The sequence below is a fragment of the Onychostruthus taczanowskii genome, unplaced genomic scaffold (genome assembly GCF_017590055.1).
Source record: "Onychostruthus taczanowskii isolate IOZ18803 unplaced genomic scaffold, ASM1759005v1 scaffold44, whole genome shotgun sequence".
NCBI lineage: Eukaryota > Metazoa > Chordata > Aves > Passeriformes > Passeridae > Onychostruthus > Onychostruthus taczanowskii.
Genome location: NW_024501903.1, coordinates 1,818,927 through 1,839,760, shown reverse-complemented (window position 1 = coordinate 1,839,760; position 20,834 = coordinate 1,818,927). Strand labels below are relative to the sequence as shown.

The following is a 20,834-nucleotide window of genomic DNA, read 5'->3' as shown; positions in this document are numbered from 1 at the left end:
CTGTGTGAAACTTTATTGAAACTGCACTGTGTAAAGGTATCCCTGTGCTCAGTATGTAGAGGTGGTGACCACAGTTTGTTTAGCTGTCACATTTACTAGTCCTAGGAGTATCAGCAGAGGCATGATCTCAGCATTGCAGCATAAACACAATGATCTGATAGCCTGAACCCTTAAATTCTGTTTTTGGAAAGTTATGTAGCCTGTAAGGGCAAAATGTGCAAATTCACCTGAACAGCTGTAATAGGTCACCATATTACAAGTTCAAATGTGCTGTGTTGAGCATATGAGCTTTCTAGACAGAAGGAATAATTTGTATTACAAGTTCAGCCATAATGAGTGTGAAGGGAGGGAGGAGATAATGCATTTTTGACACTTCTGTCTTATCTGAACAGGAGCCAGAAATACCTGAAGGTCAGGAAGAAAAGAAGAAAGATTCCAAAAAGCCCAAATCGAAACTTGAAAGGAGATCTACCAGAACCCGAAAGTGCATAAGCTACAGGTCAGCAGCTTGTTAAAATTGCTTGTACAGCAAAAGTCATACTGTTGTTTCCTTTCTGAATCATCCTACCACTTCTCATGTAAACTTATACATTTAACAGAGAAACCCAACTAAAGTGTCTTTGTTCTTTCCTCTGGATACTGGGTATGCTCAGTGGTTGTGAGAGCATAAGGTGGTATAGTGAAGGGGTGATGCATTAAAAAAATGAAAATGTATATGGTGTTTTGTTCAGGAATACTGGAGAAGGTTTTGGTACTACTGCAATTTCTGGAGTGAGTTAAAGCAGGTGAATTAAACCTTTTCTTTCTCTTGCACGGGAGACTTCTCCTTGTGTCTCTAATGGCCTTCAATTCCTTGCTATCTTCCCTCTCCCCACATTAGACCTTCCTTACAAGAAAGGGGCATGAAACTTACAATGTAGTTATCACACAGTGCATCTAAAAATGCAACTCTTTAGAGAAATCTGTAACTCTTTAGAGAAATTTCGACAAAAATGCAATTAGTAAATGCAAGTGCCAAGATTCTGCATTCTGAAAGTAGAATAGGTCACTAAGGTTTTCAAACTTTAGCATGATTTTAATAACAACTTTTGTTCTCAGTGTATTACCAAGTTGTTTTTATAAACTGCTTTCTGAATAATACCTTGTGACACTGTATCATCTTCAGTCCACCAGGCAAGTAAAATGCCCTTGGGATTAGAAAATAATGTGCTTGCGTGAGAGATTTTGGCAGTTTGTCCCAGATGCATTTGGAATATAAAAAAAAAACCTCTATCTTTCTAGTAGTTGCTCTATGTAAACTTTATCATCAAAAACTATAACATTCCAATACTAGAATAGCAAACTTTCCAACAATAACCATCACTGGATTTATGGTCGACCTGGTTTGGCTGCTGAGGAGAGGCATGGCATTTGCATAGGCTGAGTTTTCCAGCCTGGTCAGAACACTCAGTTTGACTTTGCTCGGCTGTTGGATTTTGGTAACTTTTTGAACGAACAGCAGAAGTCACACTAAAGAAAATGCCATTGCTGCTTTGGGATATTAAGCATTCCTGTAGGGAATGTTATGCTACAGGCAAGACTACACAGATCTGCTATCATGTTAATGCCAAGTCAGGCAGCATCTGACCAGGAGAAAAAAACTCCTTGCCTGTAGGGTGTGGGTGGCACGACTTCAGCAGGACTCATGTTGTGCAATGGCAGTAAATTTTTATTGAATGTAATATTTCAGAAAAATCAGTGTTCTGAAAAAAAAAATTATAGTCTTTCTTACAGACTACATCATTACACATAAGTTTGAGCTGGTGAAAATATTACACATATCAGTGTGTCAGATTTATATGTCTGCAGTGAAGTTCCACTGGTGTCACTGAAAGTTGTGACAGCAGGGGAAAAGAAATGCTTGAAGTTTTATTCCAATAGGAAACAGATCTGTATTGTGGAGCATCCTCGTTCTGTAAGGGATCTGTAATCCCTTTGTTTCACCCTTCTGTTGAGTCCTTTCGTGAGCAAGTTAGCAATAACCTGCATTATGAATGAAGCAGCAGCAGAAGAAATTATGTACCATTACACCTAATGGACAAGCAGCTGTCAGCTCACCCATGGCTGAACTCAGATTATTTGTTAGCAGTGGTTTGAAAGCATTAAGTGATTTCTTACATTTTAAAGAGGTTTGGGTTTTTTTTAGCTGTGTGGAGGGAAAACAGTGTTTCAGTAATGTGGAACTGATCTTACTGATGGAATAATTTCAGAGTTATTTCCTTGCTGGGTAAAGCAGCCTTGAGAGTGGCATGCAGTTGTTCCTAAGGAATATAAAGATATCAAAAGTCCATCACCTTATTTATAAAGGAGAAAGTGTTTTATGCTTAGTATTGGAATAAAGAGTAAAGTATTAGATTTATTTTTTTTTCTTGTACTGCTGGAGGTTCCTATGGAGGACCAAGGTAATTATAACTGTAATCTTTCTTTCATGACTGAGAAGCAGAATCTTTAATGAATGTATTATCCAGTTGTTAGTTGTCTGTATCTGAAAAAAATGCAACAAATAACTTTTTAAAAAATGAGAAGAAGAATTTTCATCTAAACAAAAAGTCTTATTTTCTATATAGTTAATAAAATTTGTACTTTCTCATGTTGGAGCTCAAGGCATCTATTTTTTGGAACAGATAAAAATCCTTTTTTATGGAATTTAAATTCATAACTGAAGAAAGAAAACTGAGATCATCTGTGTTGAAAAGATTGGATCTTTTTTCTTCAGTTTGCTTTTCTCTTTAAATGAGTTACTCAGGGTGCAGAGATTTATACAGTTTTATAAAAGCTGTTGCAGGACAAGCAAACTCAAAGACTTTGCTTTTTTGTGTCCTATTCAGTTATGTAACATTGCATTACAACTTACTTATGTAGATTTATGAGGAACTTTGTACTTTGTGTTTTATTTTATCTGTTTGGCTTAGAATGTTGCAGATCCATAAAAGTATCATGAGCTTTCAGAGTAGAAAGCAGCTATGTGAAATCAGTTCTGAAGGAAAATGTGGACAGAAAAAAGAGTTTCTTTGATTTTAATAGATGATTCTCAGGCTGTTTTGAAGGGTGGTAGAGCTAATGTAATCTAATAAAAGTTGTGGGAAAAAAAGATTAATTTGTGTGAAAATGCTATTGAAACTATTTTAAATAACTTTCAGATTATATGTGTTTAGATTCAGAGGCCTGTTGTGTAAAATGGGAGGGGATTTCTGTTCATGTAACTCAATAGTAAGACAGGCAATGGTAAGTAATCCGCAAGCAAATAGAAGTAAGAAACACAACTTTGATAATAAAATAGCCATTTAAAAAAAATTCTGGCCCATGATTTCGGTTAATTATGTATCCAGCCCACTCTGTGCAGTGTAATTTCTTCAGATTTTGAGGTATGTTTTTATAACAATTTAATTAAGGTTCACTTCAAAGTGGTAAATGAAAGCTGTTATTTTTAGGTTTGATGAATTTGATGAGGCAATTGATGAGGCAATTGAAGATGATATCAAGGAGGCTGATGGAGGAGGTATGTTTCTGATGTTACTTGTTTTGCATTGCAATGGTGATGAGAAGATGGAGAGCAAATTTATTTTGATATGAGAAGCAACACATATAACCCTCTCCCTTTGAACCCTGTAGTTTGCCTGGGATTTTTTTTAGTGCTGTATTTTTGGATGTGAACTAAATAATTTCCCTTAGGAGTAGCCATCCCATACTGCCAAAAGATGTCAGAAAATTAGTAAAAGTTGATAGTTAAATCCGGCCTGTACAGGTTTTTATATATGTAATGAGTAAGTTTTGGATTTGGATTGGAATGGCATCAGTGCTATTGACATTTGTCCCCTGTAAAAAGAGGACTCACTAACTGGTCTGCAGATGGACCTTCTAAAAGACTGGGTGTAGCAAATTGTCTTAATATTTATCCAGCTCTGCTCGCACTTCTCACCTGAACGCAAAAAAGTGAAATTCTGTTCTTTGTTGCCTATTAAGGCAACACGTGACCAAAACAGAGATCTTCAGCACTATCTGAGAGGGATGAAGGTGGATTTGTGCTTCTGCATCACCTTAACTTACCTGAAGAAAACAGCCATAAAACATTGTCCCTCAGTTGTTTGGCCTGTGGCACCTCCAGACACTCACCAGTGTCAGAAGCTCATGGATGTGTGCAGACAATTTGAAAATCTGTGGGTGTGTAACACATGGTCCATTACAGTAAACGTAACTAAGTCTCAAGCACCTTTTCAAAAACTCCACTTCTTGGCCAAACCACAACTCAAACCCTTCATCTCCAAAGAAGGATATTCAGCATTATGAAAAAATGTGTATTTTCTGATAATTTCCCTCTCTAAAGGCACTGGCGTGGTAATAGTGTGCTTTGGGGTTGAGTATCATAATGCAGGCATTTAACCAAGACCTTCTGCAGGGACCTCAGTATTTCCAAGTGACCACAGCTGGGCTGTGTATGTCAGCAGCAAGAAACTGTTCTGCTTGACAGAAAATAAACTGAAGGTAGGTGTATGCAAGAAAGATCTGTAGAAAGTTAAACAAGAAAATAAACTGGCTATTGTTTCCCCTTTCTGTTACTGAATTCAGGCATTGGCAGAGGCAAAGACATGTCAAATATCACAGGTCACCGTGGAAAAGACATTTCCACAATTCTAGAGGAAGAAAGGAAGGAAAACAAGCGACCACAAAGGGCTGCTGCAGCACGACGCAAGAAACGACGGCGACTAAATGACTTGGATAGTGACAGTAACATGGATGAAGAAGAGAGTGAGGATGAATTCAAAATCAGTGATGGGTAGGTCTGCAATTTAACTTCCACCACAAGTCACTGATCTCTGCAGGCTTCTGTGACTCTGGAGTGCCCCTAACATGATCATCAGGAGCGTGTTCCCAGTGCTGGAATGGCACTTCACATTGCCAGTAAAAGTCAGAGAATGATAGAATGGTTTGGGTTGAAAGGGACCTTAAAGATCATCCAGTTCCAAACCCCCTACCATGGAGTCCTCCTGGCCTAGGGGAACATTGTACTAGAAAAACTGCATTCTGGATCCATGTGCTGACATCATCCAATCTGTGTTTTAAGCATAATACATTCTGGAAACATTACTGTGATGTTTGAGGCCTTACTACAGGTTTCTGTTAGTGAAGGAGCCAGGTGGGCTCAGTTCTCTGGTGATGTGACAGTCGAGCAGAAATCTGTAACAAAAATGTAACTAAAATGAGGCTGGTTGTTCCCTTTTAAAAATTAAAGTTGAAAATTCCTATTTTGTGGGATTCTGTTGGCTTGATTGTCATTTAGAAACTGGAAGAGGAAAATTTTTATATTTAGAGCATATAAATATATATAAATAAATATATATAAATAAATATATTTTCATTATTCAGAGCATATAAAGCCTGTCAGGCAGATTCTGAAATTAGTTCTTGATTGCTGCTCTTAGGAGGTAGAGTTTGAAAACAGTCAAAGAAATGGCTTACACTGTAAAAAACAAATATATGTCATTGCTCTGGCTGACTGAAACTCACTTTCCACAGAATTTCTCATCATTCAGTCTGGGCAATTACAGATGTTAAAAAAACTGATAATTTCAGATTAACTTTATGCCTCAATGAAGCAACATTATAAAGCAGGCACAAGGCTGTAGGCTCTTTACCAGCAACTTTTAAAGATTTACACCAATCATTGAGTCAATTTACTAAGTGTATAGAAAATTTATACAAGATAAATGTAAATTTTTAGCTTTGTTTTTCACCTGTGACCATACTGAGGACATTTCACTGGCACTCTGAATAATTGAGCTACGTGTGCTGGAAAATTCCAATCAGCGAGTGTAACTTGTGGAAATATCACAGAATTAATCGTGCATTGATCTGTTAAAGTGTGCTCATGCATTTTCAACTCCATCCTCTGCTTAGGGCCTTCTGGATCTTACACTGGGATTTAGATTCGGCTGGAAGCCAAATGCAAGTGTACCTTCAGTGTTTGATGGTTTTTAGAAAAGCCTTGACTCACTTGAAATTATGGGAATGTTCCAAGCTTATAAGGTTGTGAGGTACATGTTTGACATTAGAACCATAGTTTTGTGTTAAGACACAATATTCTAATTCTGGGAAATTGTGTGGGACAGTTCTGGGTTTGTGAAGGAAAGGTCACCTTTGGTAGAACATGGTTGGTGGTTTTTTCCCTCCACAGTTACTGCTATGCAGACATTACATTGCAATGAACAGTATGAACACTCTAGATGTCCTGTGTTAATGCCACCTGCAGGGTTGGTTTGACAGAGTGTTTATATCCACCTGCTGTTGCAGTCTGCTGTTTAATGTCATGCACTGTACAGCTGTGTCCCAAATACACAGCTGAAACCTTCTATCAGTGATTGCAGCTTGCTCTCTCTGGGTCTGTGCTCCTCATGATAAGATTTGTGCTCTTTTTGTTTTGTGTAAAATGATACTTATCACTTGCTTGTAAAATACAAGTATTAGCTTAATCCTTTGGTTGTGATACCTATCTCTGTTGTCTGGGGTTTTCCTTTGAACAGATCTCAGGATGAGTTTGTTATATCAGAGGAAAATCTGGATGAAAGTGAAGATGACCCACCATCAAACGAGGACAGTGACTCAGAGTTCTGCGCCCGCATATCCAGGCGACACCTCTCCAGGCCCATGAGGCAAAGCAGGCGGTTACGAAGGAAAACAGTCAAGAAAAAATACTCTGAAGATGATGAAGATGAAGAGTCTGAGGATAATTCAAGCAGAGAGTCAGGTGAGTATAAGCAATCTTTGATATTTTAAGTACTCTCTTCTGGAGATAGTGAGAATGGCAGCCTGAGTTTCTGTCATGAGTGACTAACTTGTTTGCTTGCTTTGGTCAAGTGAGATGTCATCTTTGCTGTAAAGCAGTTTGCTACTTGTTCTGTTGTCAGTATTTTTCAGGAAGCTGATATTGAGCGCTAGGTTACTTGCATTGCTAGGTAATTATGTATTTAAATAAATGCTTGTGCTATGATTCTAGAGGCCACCATTGTGGATAGTTGCAGCTACCTCTGTACCTCTCCTGTTGGGCACATGATTATAGGAAAGAGGTTCAAAAGTGTCCTTCTTTATAGCTAGTAGAAGACCTTCTGAACACACCTATGAAAAAGATTCTGAAAGAAACATTTTCTGACACTTCTATAGCAAAGTAAACTTCAGTTGTATGGCATTCTGTGTTTTCTGGGAGGCTTGAAAGCAAAGAATGACACCTTGAATCTCTCCTAAAATTATCTTAAAATCTTCAATAACTAAAGACTCTTGCATTGCAGCAGAACCTAATAGTTCACTTTATTCTCCTTGTCCTTCAACTACTTCATTTTCTCTTGGCATGGTTTGAAGTGTGAGAATAGTACCTGTGCACTACATAAACCTCTTCATGATCAACATCTTTCTCTAAAGACTGTCCTCCTTGTTTCTGCTTCATTTGAGACACAGACTAGTGTCTTTCTATAGAAATGTATCTTGGGATAATGGTTCTGGCATAGCTCAGTGAAAAGCAGATGAAGTTGATTTGAGGCTATTTTCAACTGATGTAAATAAATTTAATTTTTGAAGACACTAGCTGCAGTAGACTGATGCAGGAAGAACTGTGATTGATGGTAAGTTTCTTCTGTACGGTTTCTGTTTTAAGCAAACCCACAATTGAGTGAAACTGGTTTTTGTTGTTAACTTAGATAACTCAGATCTTGGAGTTTCATCTTGTCAGTCATTTTTCATCTACCCGTTCTTAAAAGTCTTCTAGTAGAGTACACATTTTTTAAATTTTAAAAGCAGAACAGACTCTCCTGATACACTGGTAATGTGTGCCATCAACTCCACTTCAGTAAGGTTGTTTCCACTGTCAGGAGTTGTAGAGACTTCTTTGACACCAGTAGAGATGAGGCAACAAAAACACCGTAAGGAAACTATCTGAATTAGGAAACGTACCTGAATTTTTTGTCTGAGGTAGTTTGCTTTGATGGACTAATGCACATCACTGTTTTGTTCCATACAGAGAGTGGTGATTACACAGATTACAGTGATGATGATTACCTGGAAACTAGGAGGAGAAGATCAAGACGGAATCAGAAGAGACAAGTTAATTATAAGGAAGATTCAGAAAGTGATGGCTCACAGAAAAGTGTCCGATATGGGAAGGAGTTGAGAAGAGTTCATAAACGCAGGCTCTCCACTTCAGATAGTGAAGGTAAAATACACAGTCCAGCATTTCCAGGAGCATGTGTATGTCAGCATCAGCATGAAGAGAAAGTTACATAGTTCTAAGATTTCAAAGAATTGTCTTTCTAGAGTTCCTTGATGTTTCTCAGAAACTCTTTCCTTCTGACACAGCCCACGGGTACTTTATGATGCACTGAGTCACTTCTCAAATTTATCATTGCCCCTAATCCTGACTTCCAGGTGTGAATTTACTGTGCCTGACACAGAGTGTTGGGATTCCAAAATTGACAGTAATACAACTGTTTCACCACTTTTCTCTTAAGAGGTCACAAAGCTGCATCCCACCAGCCTCTAAAGATCCTCTTATGTAAGAGGAAGGGCATTGCCACTGGTGCCCTGACTGTGTTTGTGCTGGTGGTTTAGACTCATTCCATCTCCTGTTTAAGGAGCTGTGCCAAGTGCAAAGGAAGCCTCTCTCAGTAATGTCAGGCACAGCATGAGTGACTGGTGTGCTTTGTGATTTATAGTTAATTAGCTTTTACAAAATCAGCCAGTGACTTTGGCTGGTTTGGATTGTGGGTGCCTGGATTATCAGACCTTAGCTCTGGCTTTCTGAATGCTGAGCGGTGCGGGTTGCAATGGATACCAGTCTTCCTCAGAAAATGACCTGTCCTTGGCAGCCTGAGTGCCTCAGTTTTGGAAGGGATCTCCTCAGACTGCAGAGGGTAGAGTATCCTCTAGGTGAAGGAAAACAAGTATGTGATGCAAGTCTGTAGTGTCTCAAAAACATGATCTTCAATACAGCCTGTTCTCAGGCTCTGTGGTGGCTTTTTCTTTTGCCAGCACTAGTGGCTTTAAACATTCCCTGATTGATGTTGTCTTTTCTTCATGAAGTCCCATTTCCTCAGGTATTTTTAGTATTGGCTTTCCATGTATTAAAATCAGCACCATCTGGCACCTTTCCAGCACTCTCATGAAGTTCCCACAATATATCATAAAACACATAACAGTGTTACTGGAATTGTAATTACTTTAAAAATAGAGGAACACTGACAGTCTCAATCATCTTGAACCTACATTAAATAATACCCTTTAAAATGAAAATTCCCGTGATTTCTGATGGGAATCACAAAGAGACAACAAATTATGTTTGCTATTTAGTTTTTCAGTTTCCATTTTTTCTCACCACAGTCACCAAAATGAGTGTTAATGCTGTCAGGGTGTAGGCAGTATTCCAATTTGCCAAAACACCAAGCCTCCCATTAAAAGAATAAGTTGTATATAATTTGGGGGTGGCAGGGGTATAGTACAGCTCTGTGTGTGTGTGTGTGTGTAGAGACATGAATTTTATGGTAGAGCAGACCATTATTTGAGTTCTGAGTTTCTGTCAGAGTGCAAATGAAGCACATACTATGAGACAAGGAATGCAGTTCTGCCTTATTCCCAGCGTGGAGTTACCAGTTTTAGGGGAGAACACACCTACTTCCAAAGCCTCTGGTACTCCTCAGATTGGCACAGAATATCCATAAATTGTTAATACATTCTGCATTAGAAGTTAATGTAAAAAGTAAAAAGAATGCAAGGCTTTTGGCTTGGTTGGGGAACCTGGGGAAGGAGACAGAAATGTGTGTGCTCAGAGAGCTGTCTTGTTAATGAGTGTGAAAAATGAACAATAAATGTTGCACTGAGATTTGCTAATGGCTCTAAGTCTGCTGCTTCTTCCAGAGAGCTACACATCTAAGAACTCTGAAGATGATGAATCCACAAAGGAGTCAAAGCGACTGATTCGAAAACGTCGGCGAAGTACAGACGACTATTCCGAGGAAGAAGGAGAGGATGAGGAGGAGGAAGGGAAGCCTGTCCGCAAACGCCTGAATCGAATTGAGACCGACGAGGAAGATGCGTGTGAAAATGCAAACGACGAGGCAGAAACCCCCGCTCCTGCAGATAAGCTGCCAGCAGCACAAGCCCCCCAAGACAACCCCAAGAAGCACTGCTACCGGATAGAGAGCGATGACGAAGATGACTTTGATAATGTAGGGAAAGTAGAGAGCCCTTTGGACTACAGCCTGGTGGACTTGCCTTCCACCAACGGACAGAGCCCAGGGAAAACCATTGAGAACTTGATTGGCAAGCCAAGCGAGAAGACCCAGACCCCCAAGGACAGCACAGCCAGCGCCAGCCTGGCGCCCAATGGGACAGGGAGCGGGCAGGAAGCGGTAGGGCCGGAGGAAGATGAAGATGAACTTTTGAGAGTGACTGATCTTGTTGATTACGTCTGTAACAGTGAACAGTTATAAGACTTCCATTTTTGTGCTAATTTATTCCACGGTAGCTCATACCAGCGGGCCAGTTATTAAAAGTTGTTTTATTTTTCCTAGAAAATTCTCCACTACAGTATCACTTTCTAGAAGCAAGAATTTCACCAGTCCTGCAGTCTTTCTGTGAAGTGACCAGTTTTGAACTTTGAAGATTAATTGCTGTAAATTCCCTCTCTTACCCCCCCTCCTTCCAAGTCCATGGTCCTGGGTAATTTCACTCACAAAAACCTTATAACAACAAGAGATTTGTATATTTTTGACTTTATATTTCCTGAGTGCATACAAATTTGTGGAAATGGGTGGCCTAAGAAAGCATTCCAAATCAGTCAGGGCCCAAACCGGAACTGGGGTGGGTTTGGCTCAAGGGGTGGGGGGACGGGAGGGGGGTGGTGCAGAAGCACTTGTGCTTTAGCTTTTTCATATGAGATATATATTATATTTAAATGTTCACAACTTAGATTACAACTTAACAGACAGTTAAAAGCAAAATTAATGTCTGTACTGTCGCATTTTGTGAGTTGTAGGTTAACATACCATAGCTCATTTTAGTAATCACCTTCATGGAAGCAGTTTGATTTTAGTACTGGAGGGAAACAGAATTATTAGAGGCCAAGAAGGTACCATAAACAAGAACTCTGCTATTCATTATGACTTGCAGACTTTCCTAATAAACATCCTTTAAAATGTTTGTACAGTGAAGTGTACTGTAATGAAGTTTTTGACAGTCGAAACACTCTAGCCATGAATTTCTAAAGTGATCTCATGCACAGTTCATCAGATGGCCTTCAATGCACAGTGTCTAGTGGGAGGATGTATTGATGTCAACTAAGTCTCTAAGCTGGATGTCAAGTAAGTCTGTAAGCACTGCAGACTTTTACAGACAAAAGAACCCTGCAGTCACTGCCCGGCCACGTGAGCTTCATAACCAGTTGGAGTATTCTGAACAAAATGTGTTTGTACAAATGGCATTGACCACAGAATGACAGTGCATAAGAGGATGGAGGGATTTTCAAATAAACCATGACTGGTCCATTCATGCCCTTAATATCTACTTCAAATTGAAGTAAACAAATGGAACAGTTTTCCTTTTGGAGGTTTCCTGTTTAAGGTTTGTGTGTGTTTTTGTTTTGGTTTTGCTTATCTGCCTGGATGTATTAGCAGGTTTTGAATGTAGTTGTTGGCCTTTGGCCATTAGAATTTTCTTAAAATACATTTTAATAACTGTCATGTGACCAACTGATTTCAAGAAGGCAGAGTTTCTGAGAGAAAACGGTTGGCTCCAAGACATCTTATCAACTTTTCAGCAGGCATGAAGTATATGTGTTTTTATTCAAGGTGGGGGAAAAAAAGACAATGGAAGAATAACCCCCCCCCTCAAATCAACATGGGCCACATCAAGAGCATTCAGTTTTCTCTTTACTCTGATTAAGATGCAGGCTGTAGCATTTGTACATGTTACAGGACACAGACAGCTCAGACAGATCTGCCAAACACTGAAATCCAAAAAGGTCACATCTGTTAATCCTTTTGCTCTGAGATTTGGATTTTTGACTGGTGTTTATGTCCATTGCCGGCAATGGATGCACCTAAGCTGCTGCTGCCACTGAGGAGTGAGTTCTCCTTTCCTGCCCCACCTGATTCCCTTCCATTATATTGTATTTACTAGTTAGTCATTAAGCACTTCTGTTTTATTGTACTAAAACCAGCGTTAGGCCTTTACTAAATACCTCTCTAGAAAACCTAGATCCAAATTTTACCTACCTTCTGGTCTTTAAAATCTTGGTTTTGTTTCCCCACCTCTTTCTCCCCCAGATCTGTCAGAACCACTCTGTGACTCTTACTCATTTGAGTTCTAGCAGTGCACATATCCTGCCATAAAACTAGGATCAGAAAGATGCAAAAAGATGGAACTTGCTCATTATCTGCTGTGCTATGCAGGCTTGTGATTAAAAACAAAGAGAAATCACTCTCTTAAATTGTCACATGACAATTTAATTTCATCAAAGATTAAATGTTTTCCTACCTTACTGATGTTAACAATTAACAGTTAAATTATTAAAACGGGGTAGTGAAGAGCCACAGAAGCTTGGAATGAGTTCTTAAAAGCATATGTAGCGTTTTAAGCTGCTTTAGTGCTTTTCTTTGCCTAGGTGATGCATAAATGTAGTGCTTCTAAATTCTAATATACTTGGGTATTAGAACAAGTAAGAACATAAGGCTTCCACTTGTCCATGATAGTAGTTGCTGAGCATTTCTAATTCTTGCAGTGCAAACTGATTCACATCCATCAACTCTGGACTCTATAGTTCCTCATTTGTTTTGGCAGTGCCATGTTTTCCTTTGCTGCCTGATGGAGTCTTTTATTATCTGATCAAACATGTTTGCTTGTAGAGTCAACTCCAAAAGCTAAATACTTAGTGGGGAGGTACTTGTGTATGTAAGAAAATTCAAAAGAGTTACAATTCTGGATATACCGATCATGAGAAAAATTGAGTACTGAGCTAGAGCAATGTAAAAGCAGGAAAGACCAGGAAGCAAAATTGAAGCTTGCATCAGAAGTGTCATGTTTTAAAAATGGCCAGTTGTTACCAAATTCTACTTTCTATAGGGTCTCTTCTTAAAAGCAACTTTTCTGTTTTCTAAGAGGTCACCCTTAGTACCTGAGATGGCTTCATCGCATAGGATCTAGAGTTCCTCCTTAGATCAGTGGGAATGATGTGCAAGGAAAAATGGAAAAAAAATGCTCTGGAAAATACTACTGTTTTAAAACTTGGTATTTCTGTCATTTTTAAGGCTTTCTGGTTGGTGGAAAATTTATCATCTCCTATTTGGGAAGATGGCATTTTCCGACAAGAGGCCAGCTATCACACAGCGTTCATGCTATTACAGTATGGATATGTGATTCCTGAGTGAAAATGTCTTCCTGGTGTCCTTACAGTCTTGTGCGCTTCTGTGCACAGTGTGAGATCAGAAGTTAGTTAAACAGAGATCTTCAGGTATAGGTTTGGGCTTAAAGCTCAAACTGTGTGGGAAATGGAAGCAGGTAAGGGATTGTTTTTAATGAGATCAAGCAGCTACTGGGTGAACATGCTGAGCATTTATTCAACAAACTCTTGTTTATTCCACACAGATTGCCACTAACAGCTTTGTCTTTTTTTACCAGCAAGCTCTTTTGTATATAACTGACTGGGAAGAAAGCTGATTTCTATGTGTACTCTAAATAGCACTGCTGGGAAGAAGAACATCTAGATCAAGTGGAGGAGTGGATTTTTTTGTGCCACCAGGATAAATGCTGGCTGTTCGCTTCCCTGTGTGTTGCTGCTGTGACTCAGTGGTAAAAAGCACACAAGCAGGGCCACTGCAGTAATGAATGGGGTGTGTTGATCTAAGCAGAAGGGGGATAGAATTAACAACTGAGTTGGTTTCACCACAGTTGCTGTCTTCTGGTTGTTGAGTCTGATAAACTTGAGCATATTCTTGATATAAGATGGAAAGTGATACCATATTTAACAACCCTTAGTTGGCAAGGTCAGAGCTGAACAATCAGCTCTTTGATACGTTCATTTTGTACATGCTGAATTACATTTTGAAATCACTGCATCTTCCTGACTATTTTTTTGAATGAATTGATTGTTCCGGTCTAGCAGCACTTAAGAGAAACAAGAGACGCTTTTTTAAAAAAAGCTCATTTTTGAAGTGTCACCTTCAAGATTTTATTGTATTAAGTGTCTCGGTTACTCTCCATATTATGGGAGCTAATGACTTAGTTGGACTTGTTTTCTGTTCACTTCTGTTTTCTATTTGCTGTGTCTAAGATCTTGGTGAGAGACCTTACCTTGAGAAGCTCAAGGGGCAAAAGATATATGTTCACAAAAGAAAAATTGTATGGTAGTGGTACACTTGTTCTGATTTTTCTTTGCATCTATTATTTAAACTACACTGGTATCCAGATGCTGCGACTATGTAATAATTTTAATCCTTCATTGTCAGGGGGTCCATTTTATACCTCTGTTTTCAGGTGCTTATAATAACATGGTTTTCAGTTTTTGCAGTAGGAAGTTCTAGTCTAAACCTTCAAATAATGATTTCAAATCACATATTTTTACAAACTTCTTTTATGAAAAGTAAACAGGGAGTTTTTACGGCACCTGCTTTTTTAAATTCACTTTGTACACAGTGATTTAAATAAATCATGGCAGTAATGCTCGCCCCCAGAACTGGTCTGACAAAGAGATTTGTATAACCTAATTCAAAAAAGCTGTATATAGGCCTTGAAAATTGGGTCTGATACATGTGCAGTGACTACTATTCACAGACTTGTAATGTGGTTCTGATGTGCAGTGTGTACCCTAGGTATGTATTTGCATTTGATGTATGCTTCTGGTTTGATGGGTGGATAAAATCCTTAAGTATATATTTATATATTAGAAGATCAAGTATCTTCAAATGCTGTTTCATTGCATTTCCCAAATGCAAATTTGGGAATAAGTTTGCATTGAATATGGTATGGGAATCTCTAGAAATAAGGCAGCAGCATAATTTTTCAAGTCCTTAAGTGTTCAAAACTTCCATAGAAGCATTTAGGATATTGTCCCAAGTAAGGATTTACAGGATCAAGATCACATTTGCTGGTAATCTGTTCTGCCTCCCCTTCCCTAACAGTTAGCATAGGGACTGTATCTCACTTAAAATGTTGGAAGACAGAAAGTTAAAAAATCCAGCAGAAATTATCTATTTGATTTTTTTTTTTTTTTTTTGTTACTGTTGTTGTTTTGGTTGGGTTGTTTTGGTTTTTTGTTTTTTTTTTTTTTTTTTTTTTTTTTTTTTTTTTTTTTGGGGTTTTTTTTTTTTTTTTTTTTTTTTTTTTTTTGCTAGTATATCCTGATATAAGAAAAATTTCTGTGACTAATCTTTGATGCTTTACCCAGTCTGAGGCCTAACGGAGAGTTCTAGCTTCAGAAATATCTATCAGTTGGAAATTATTTCTGGAGACCCAGCAGATGGGGTACTGAGGATTACTAGTCACTTTGGAAAGTCACATCACTTACCAAGCTCTTCTTTTGGATTAGGTGTAACTAATCAAGGTAGTTCCAAACAACAGAAACATGGGAATGATTGTCCCAACACTTCAGAGTAATTTAACTTACTTTGTACATCGCAGAAGATGTATATTGCTTAGTATAACATGTAAATAAAAGACTGCAGGGAGCTTCTGGAGGAAAGAATAAAACACTCTAAAGCAGATACGTTTTTAGAGTTGAATCTGTGGTGTAAAGCATTCAGATTCAACTGCAATTAAAGGCAAGTCTTACAGCTTGGGTTTTCGACTATCATGTAAAGGCTGGGCCCCCAGACTCGAGCTGAGGAGCAGGAGAGGGGACAGCATTGCAGTTAGAGGGGCACACGTGCCTGCCAGTAGATCTGCTGTTGCTCCATACAACCCCAAAGGTTGCTGAGGAGAGCTGAGCGTTTGTTCGGCTGGTTTACTTTGTGCACTTTGCAGCACTTTGTGTATAGTCAGTCTCACCGGCTCCCCAGGTGCAGACAGTCACTCGCTCCTGCTGTTTGGATGCTTGTTCCAATAATGGGGAGGTGGGGAATGGATGGAGGGAAGTGGAATGGAATAGTGTGTATGCAAACTCATGCCATTTGCAAGAGAGGTCTTGGACAGGCCTAGAAGCTACTTGTGACTTGCTCTTTAAAGGCTGGATTTCCAAAGGAAGGTCTCCATTTAGGAGAATCATCCCGATACCCTCCTTTTCTCATCCTGATTTTCAAAGTAACTGGAAAATGTACTTGATGTCTCCTTCCTTGAGGGAATAAATAATGTTTCTCCATCAGTGCAATGTGGATGTAGAAAAAATTAGGAGCAGTCCGTAGAATATTATGACAATGTTTGTCTCCAAGGGTGACAGTCACAGTCCACACAGTTCGCTTTCTTGTTTGTTCCTCTTCCAGTGTCCCACACAACTGAACTTGGATCAGTCTGTCAGAACTTAAGTGGTTCTACTTAAGGGATAAAGTCCTTCTGCAAAAATATATGATAGACCAGTGCACTCTTTGTTAATAGATGCTGATCTGCCACTCAAGGTAGAGGTAGGAAAGGAAGTCAAACCATAATAAGCCTTGTTTAGTTTTCCATTTTGTACTTGTTATATCGACTCTAAAATTTTGTACAGTACCTTATTCCTGTCCTTTATTCACTCAAAGGATGCTTCTCCCCCTAACTGCCATTAAACTGTTGCCAATGCAGTTGCTGGTTCCTGCCCGTGTTTCACAGCACTCCTGCCTCAGCCAGGGGATGGATGGGAGTGATCCAAACACATGATGTTACCATTCCTGAGTGCAGGGCAGTTCTCACACAGGCACAGATCCTGTCCATGAGACAAACACTGGGGATTCTCAGTGTCCCATGTGGATGCTTACCCTCCAGTATTATTTTGACAACTGGATCAAATCTGCCAGACAGGTCTCTTAAAATTTAAGATACGCTTACATGAAGTACAGTTTTGTCTTGCTCGCGTGTGCTGTTTGTGTTTGCAAAGACACCTTGAGTTCCTTAAAAATGGTCTCCACAGCTGGCCTCATCTTCTGTTTTCTTTTTCTAAAGAATTAACACAGTAAAGTTCCACAAGTGGAGCTCTTTATGTAGCGTTTAATCCTTGCATTTTTTGAATCCTGAACCTTGTTTTTTTCAGTCTTTCTTCAGTCATGACTTGCTACAATATCAAAGGGAAAGGACCTGGGGACACACACTGTGTGTGTGGGAAGGGGGGGAAATACCTTGAAAAAAACTGGAAGTGTTATTCTTGTTGCACATAAATTGGGTGGTGCTTTCACTGTCTTTTCCCTCCCACTGGTAATATCACGTGCATGTAAAACATGCTGCGTTAAAACTTTTTTAAATGGAAATCATGGTGGCATAGTGCTCAAAGGGTTAACTGCAGTTTATTAACAGCTAATGTTTTTAGATTTGCAGTACACAACTGTTTAAATACTGTATTCCTTGTAAATGAAGTAAGAAAAAATGTTAAGGCTGGTGCCAATATTTTTGTTAATGAATTGTTCAGCGTTGTCTCTCACTACAGTCTGGTCAGAACTCTTTGTGTATAAGCTGGGCCTGAAGCCATTTTATAGCTTGTAGGCCTAATTGTGTAACTTTCTTTCATAATGGTTTTGTTATAATATCTACTGTCATTTCTTTCATATAAATATGACATGTAAATTGTCATAATAAAAAAAAATTGAAATAACTTGATGTACAAAGTATAATGTGTATTGCAGATACAAGTGCTTTTTAATGAGCATTACACATGCACATACCTTCTTTAGTTTTAGAGCAAGCACTGAGTAATGGCTGCTGTGTACTGTTCCAGCCTGTGATGGTGCCACTGCCTGCCACAGGAATGGGCAGCTCCTGGTTTATGTTGGTTTTGTTGCAGCAGCTCAACTGAGAGAAACTTTCTTTCTTTGAGCAGTTCTGGCTGATGCTGGGGAAGACCTGATGGGTTTGTTTTTGCAGTCACGGTGGTTTTCTATGTGTGTTCCAACTTTTATGTACTTTTTATATCTCATCTCCTAGTGATGTTGCAGTCACTTGACAAAAACCATTGTGCCTGCAGCCAGCACTGTACCCAGGAAGGCTCTGCCAGTAGGCAGCCATGAGGTGTCCATGTGGTGCACAGAGGAGCCAGGTTCATTTATTTAGGCTGAGATGTGTAAAACTTGGGAGAAATGGGGGGAAAATGGAAATGTGCAGAGACACACTGAAGCAGATGTTCTGACACATGACAATGGACATGGATGATATTTCAGGACTTTAACAGGAGAAAGTCAGGGAGAAAGAAACAAATCAAAGAAGGGAGTGGCTTTTTTGTGTGAATTGCTGAAGCCTGTCAGTCTTTATTTTGAACGTGTCTGTGGCTGCAGTCAAGCTTCTGCGTGTTTCTGTAGTGATGAGAAATTGCTGTGAAATCCATCCTCTTGCTCCACTGCCAAAACTTTACACTTCCATTTCTAACAGATTCTGGGTATCTGAGTCTGAACTGGCTACCTTATGGCAGGCAGTGATGTGGAGAGAAACAAGCTCCCCTGGATGGTGACTCCTGCCTTCTGTGCTAAGGTGACAACCCTGTGAAGGTGCCTGCTGCTCTCCATTGCCTCTGAACACGGCCCTGGTTGACTAAATCACTGTTGGACATCCAGTGTTCAGACATCAGTGTGGGGCTGGATCCGAATCCATTTCTTAAAGCTCTTAGAGCTGAAGGAAAGTTTTCAGGTAATGCCATTCTGTTCCATTCTAACTTAGAGGAAACATCTGCCTTCCTCCTCCAAGCTTCTCTTAGGTGCAGCACTCAGTACTCTGCTGTGAAGTGTAAATAAGGAAGATGTGGATTTGTCCTCCTCCTTTAATGCCTCATCCTCAAAACCAACTTCCTTTCTGGGCTTAAACTATCCCTTTCCCCATTTTCTTTTGGAAGAGTGGTATGCCACAGAAGAGAGACTCACATTTGCATGCAGGAAAAGAAATTATCTCTGTACTACTCCACTGCAGCGGCTTCAATCAGCAATAATTCAACCCCAACCACTCAGAAATCTTAATTTATAATGACCTGAAGTTGTTGTGTGATTTGGAATTAACTACAAAGGTGGTGAGAACTCTCTGTGGCTCATATGACAGCCAGATTAGGTGAGAGGGAGTGGACATGAACAGGAGCATTGCTTTGTAACCACTAAGCGTAGTGAATGGTATTTCTGTGTATTTGGGTCTCTTCCCACCAGCTACCATAGTCTGATCTGTGTTCTTGGATGAATTGCAAATTTTTGTTTCCAGTTGACCATTTGTCTTGGTGCGGCAAACTTGAAGATGGTTGAGAAATTCCCCTTTCCTCGTCTCCTGTTGCCTGTTGTTTTTTTTTTCCAAGCTATTCCAGTGGTGTTTAAATATCACTTCACTGTGGAATTTGCTTTCATTTAGGTCTAGGTGATTATTTGTATGAGTAACAATTATTTGCATCATTATTTAATTAATTAAAATCCAAAACGGGTAGGCATGGCTGACCAGCTTTCCAAAGCATTGTCAATACCTCAGACTAAGAGAACCATTTCATGTTCTGCTCTTTGTTATCCAAGACCATAGCAGGAAAGTCCAGAGAAAGGAAAGATGGAAACTTAATCTTGTTAATAATTGGTTCATGTTTGTGAGAAAACTGATAAAAGGGAAGTTTAACACCCAGAACAAGCTAACAACTTGCTTTTGTTATGTTGCTGTGGCAGGAGCATTTGCCATCATGACAAGTCAGGGAGAAGGGATGTTTGCAGCGATGCTGTCTCACGGTCCCTGGCCGTGCTGCTAACAAAAGCATCCTGACAGAGATGTACTTCACTGATGCACCAGTAATCCCTGTTTCTCACTGCAGTAGCAAGAGAAATGCTGTAAATCCGGGGGAAGAAGCAGGGCCAGTGCTCATGAGGGGGTGGCAGCCTTCCCACCCCTGAAACATGCTGACCTGTGACACCCTCCGCTTGCCAGGTTCTGCAGTAGTGTCAGGCTCCTGACCCCAACTTCATCTCTGCTGGGGGAAATCAACTGGATACCCTTTAAGCAGTTCAGGTACTTGTGATTTTCTTTTTCTTCTCTGTGTGCATTTATGAGACATTAGGTGCTGGTCACCCACCAGAAATTCCGCTTCCAGCATCCAATTGTGAATCTGCTGTATTTATTTATTATAATTTATTATCTTTCCCTCTGTCACCGGTCCAATGAGACAGGCTAAAATAGATCAAGAAGCATTTGGACAACACTCTCAAGCACAAGGTATGATTGTTGTGGTGTCCTGTGCAGGGCTGGGAGATGGACTGGATGATCAACGTGGATCCCTTCCAATTCAGGATATTCAATGGTTCTGTGACTGCTCTTGGTACTGTCGATTATAGAATCTGAACGTTTTGGGTTGGAAGGGACATTAAAGACATGTTCCAACCACACCTTCCACTAGACGAGATTGCTCAGAGCCACATCCCACCTGGCCTTGAACACTTCCAGGGATGTGGCAGCCACAGCTTCTCTGGGCAACCTATGCCAGTGCCTAACCACCCTCACAGGGAAGAATTCTCCTCACAATATCTAATCTCACTCCGCCCTCTGTCAATTTGAATCCTTTCCCCCTTTTCCTATCCCTTCACGTCCTTGTCCAAAGTCCCTCTCTACCTCTCTTGTATCCCGCTTTAGGTACTGGAAGGGGCTGTACGGTCTCCGTGGAGCCTTCCCTTCGGAGAGCAGCTCTCAGCCTGTCCCCACAGCAG

General features: G+C 39.8%; 1 protein-coding gene across 2 annotated transcripts in view; it reads left to right on the top strand.

The window, feature by feature from the left end:
• RSF1 (remodeling and spacing factor 1) overlaps positions 1-11,217 on the top strand; it is a 59,979-nt gene extending 48,762 nt beyond the window's left edge. For both annotated transcript variants that reach the window (XM_041414221.1, XM_041414223.1), the window contains exons 11-16: positions 393-499; positions 3,471-3,538; positions 4,606-4,813; positions 6,558-6,781; positions 8,045-8,236; positions 9,934-11,217. In XM_041414221.1, the coding sequence (XP_041270155.1) occupies positions 393-499; positions 3,471-3,538; positions 4,606-4,813; positions 6,558-6,781; positions 8,045-8,236; positions 9,934-10,508 (1,374 nt within the window). In that variant the 3' untranslated portion in view covers positions 10,509-11,217. The remainder of the gene's footprint in view (positions 1-392; positions 500-3,470; positions 3,539-4,605; positions 4,814-6,557; positions 6,782-8,044; positions 8,237-9,933) is intronic.
• The last annotated feature ends 9,617 nt before the right edge of the window (positions 11,218-20,834 follow it).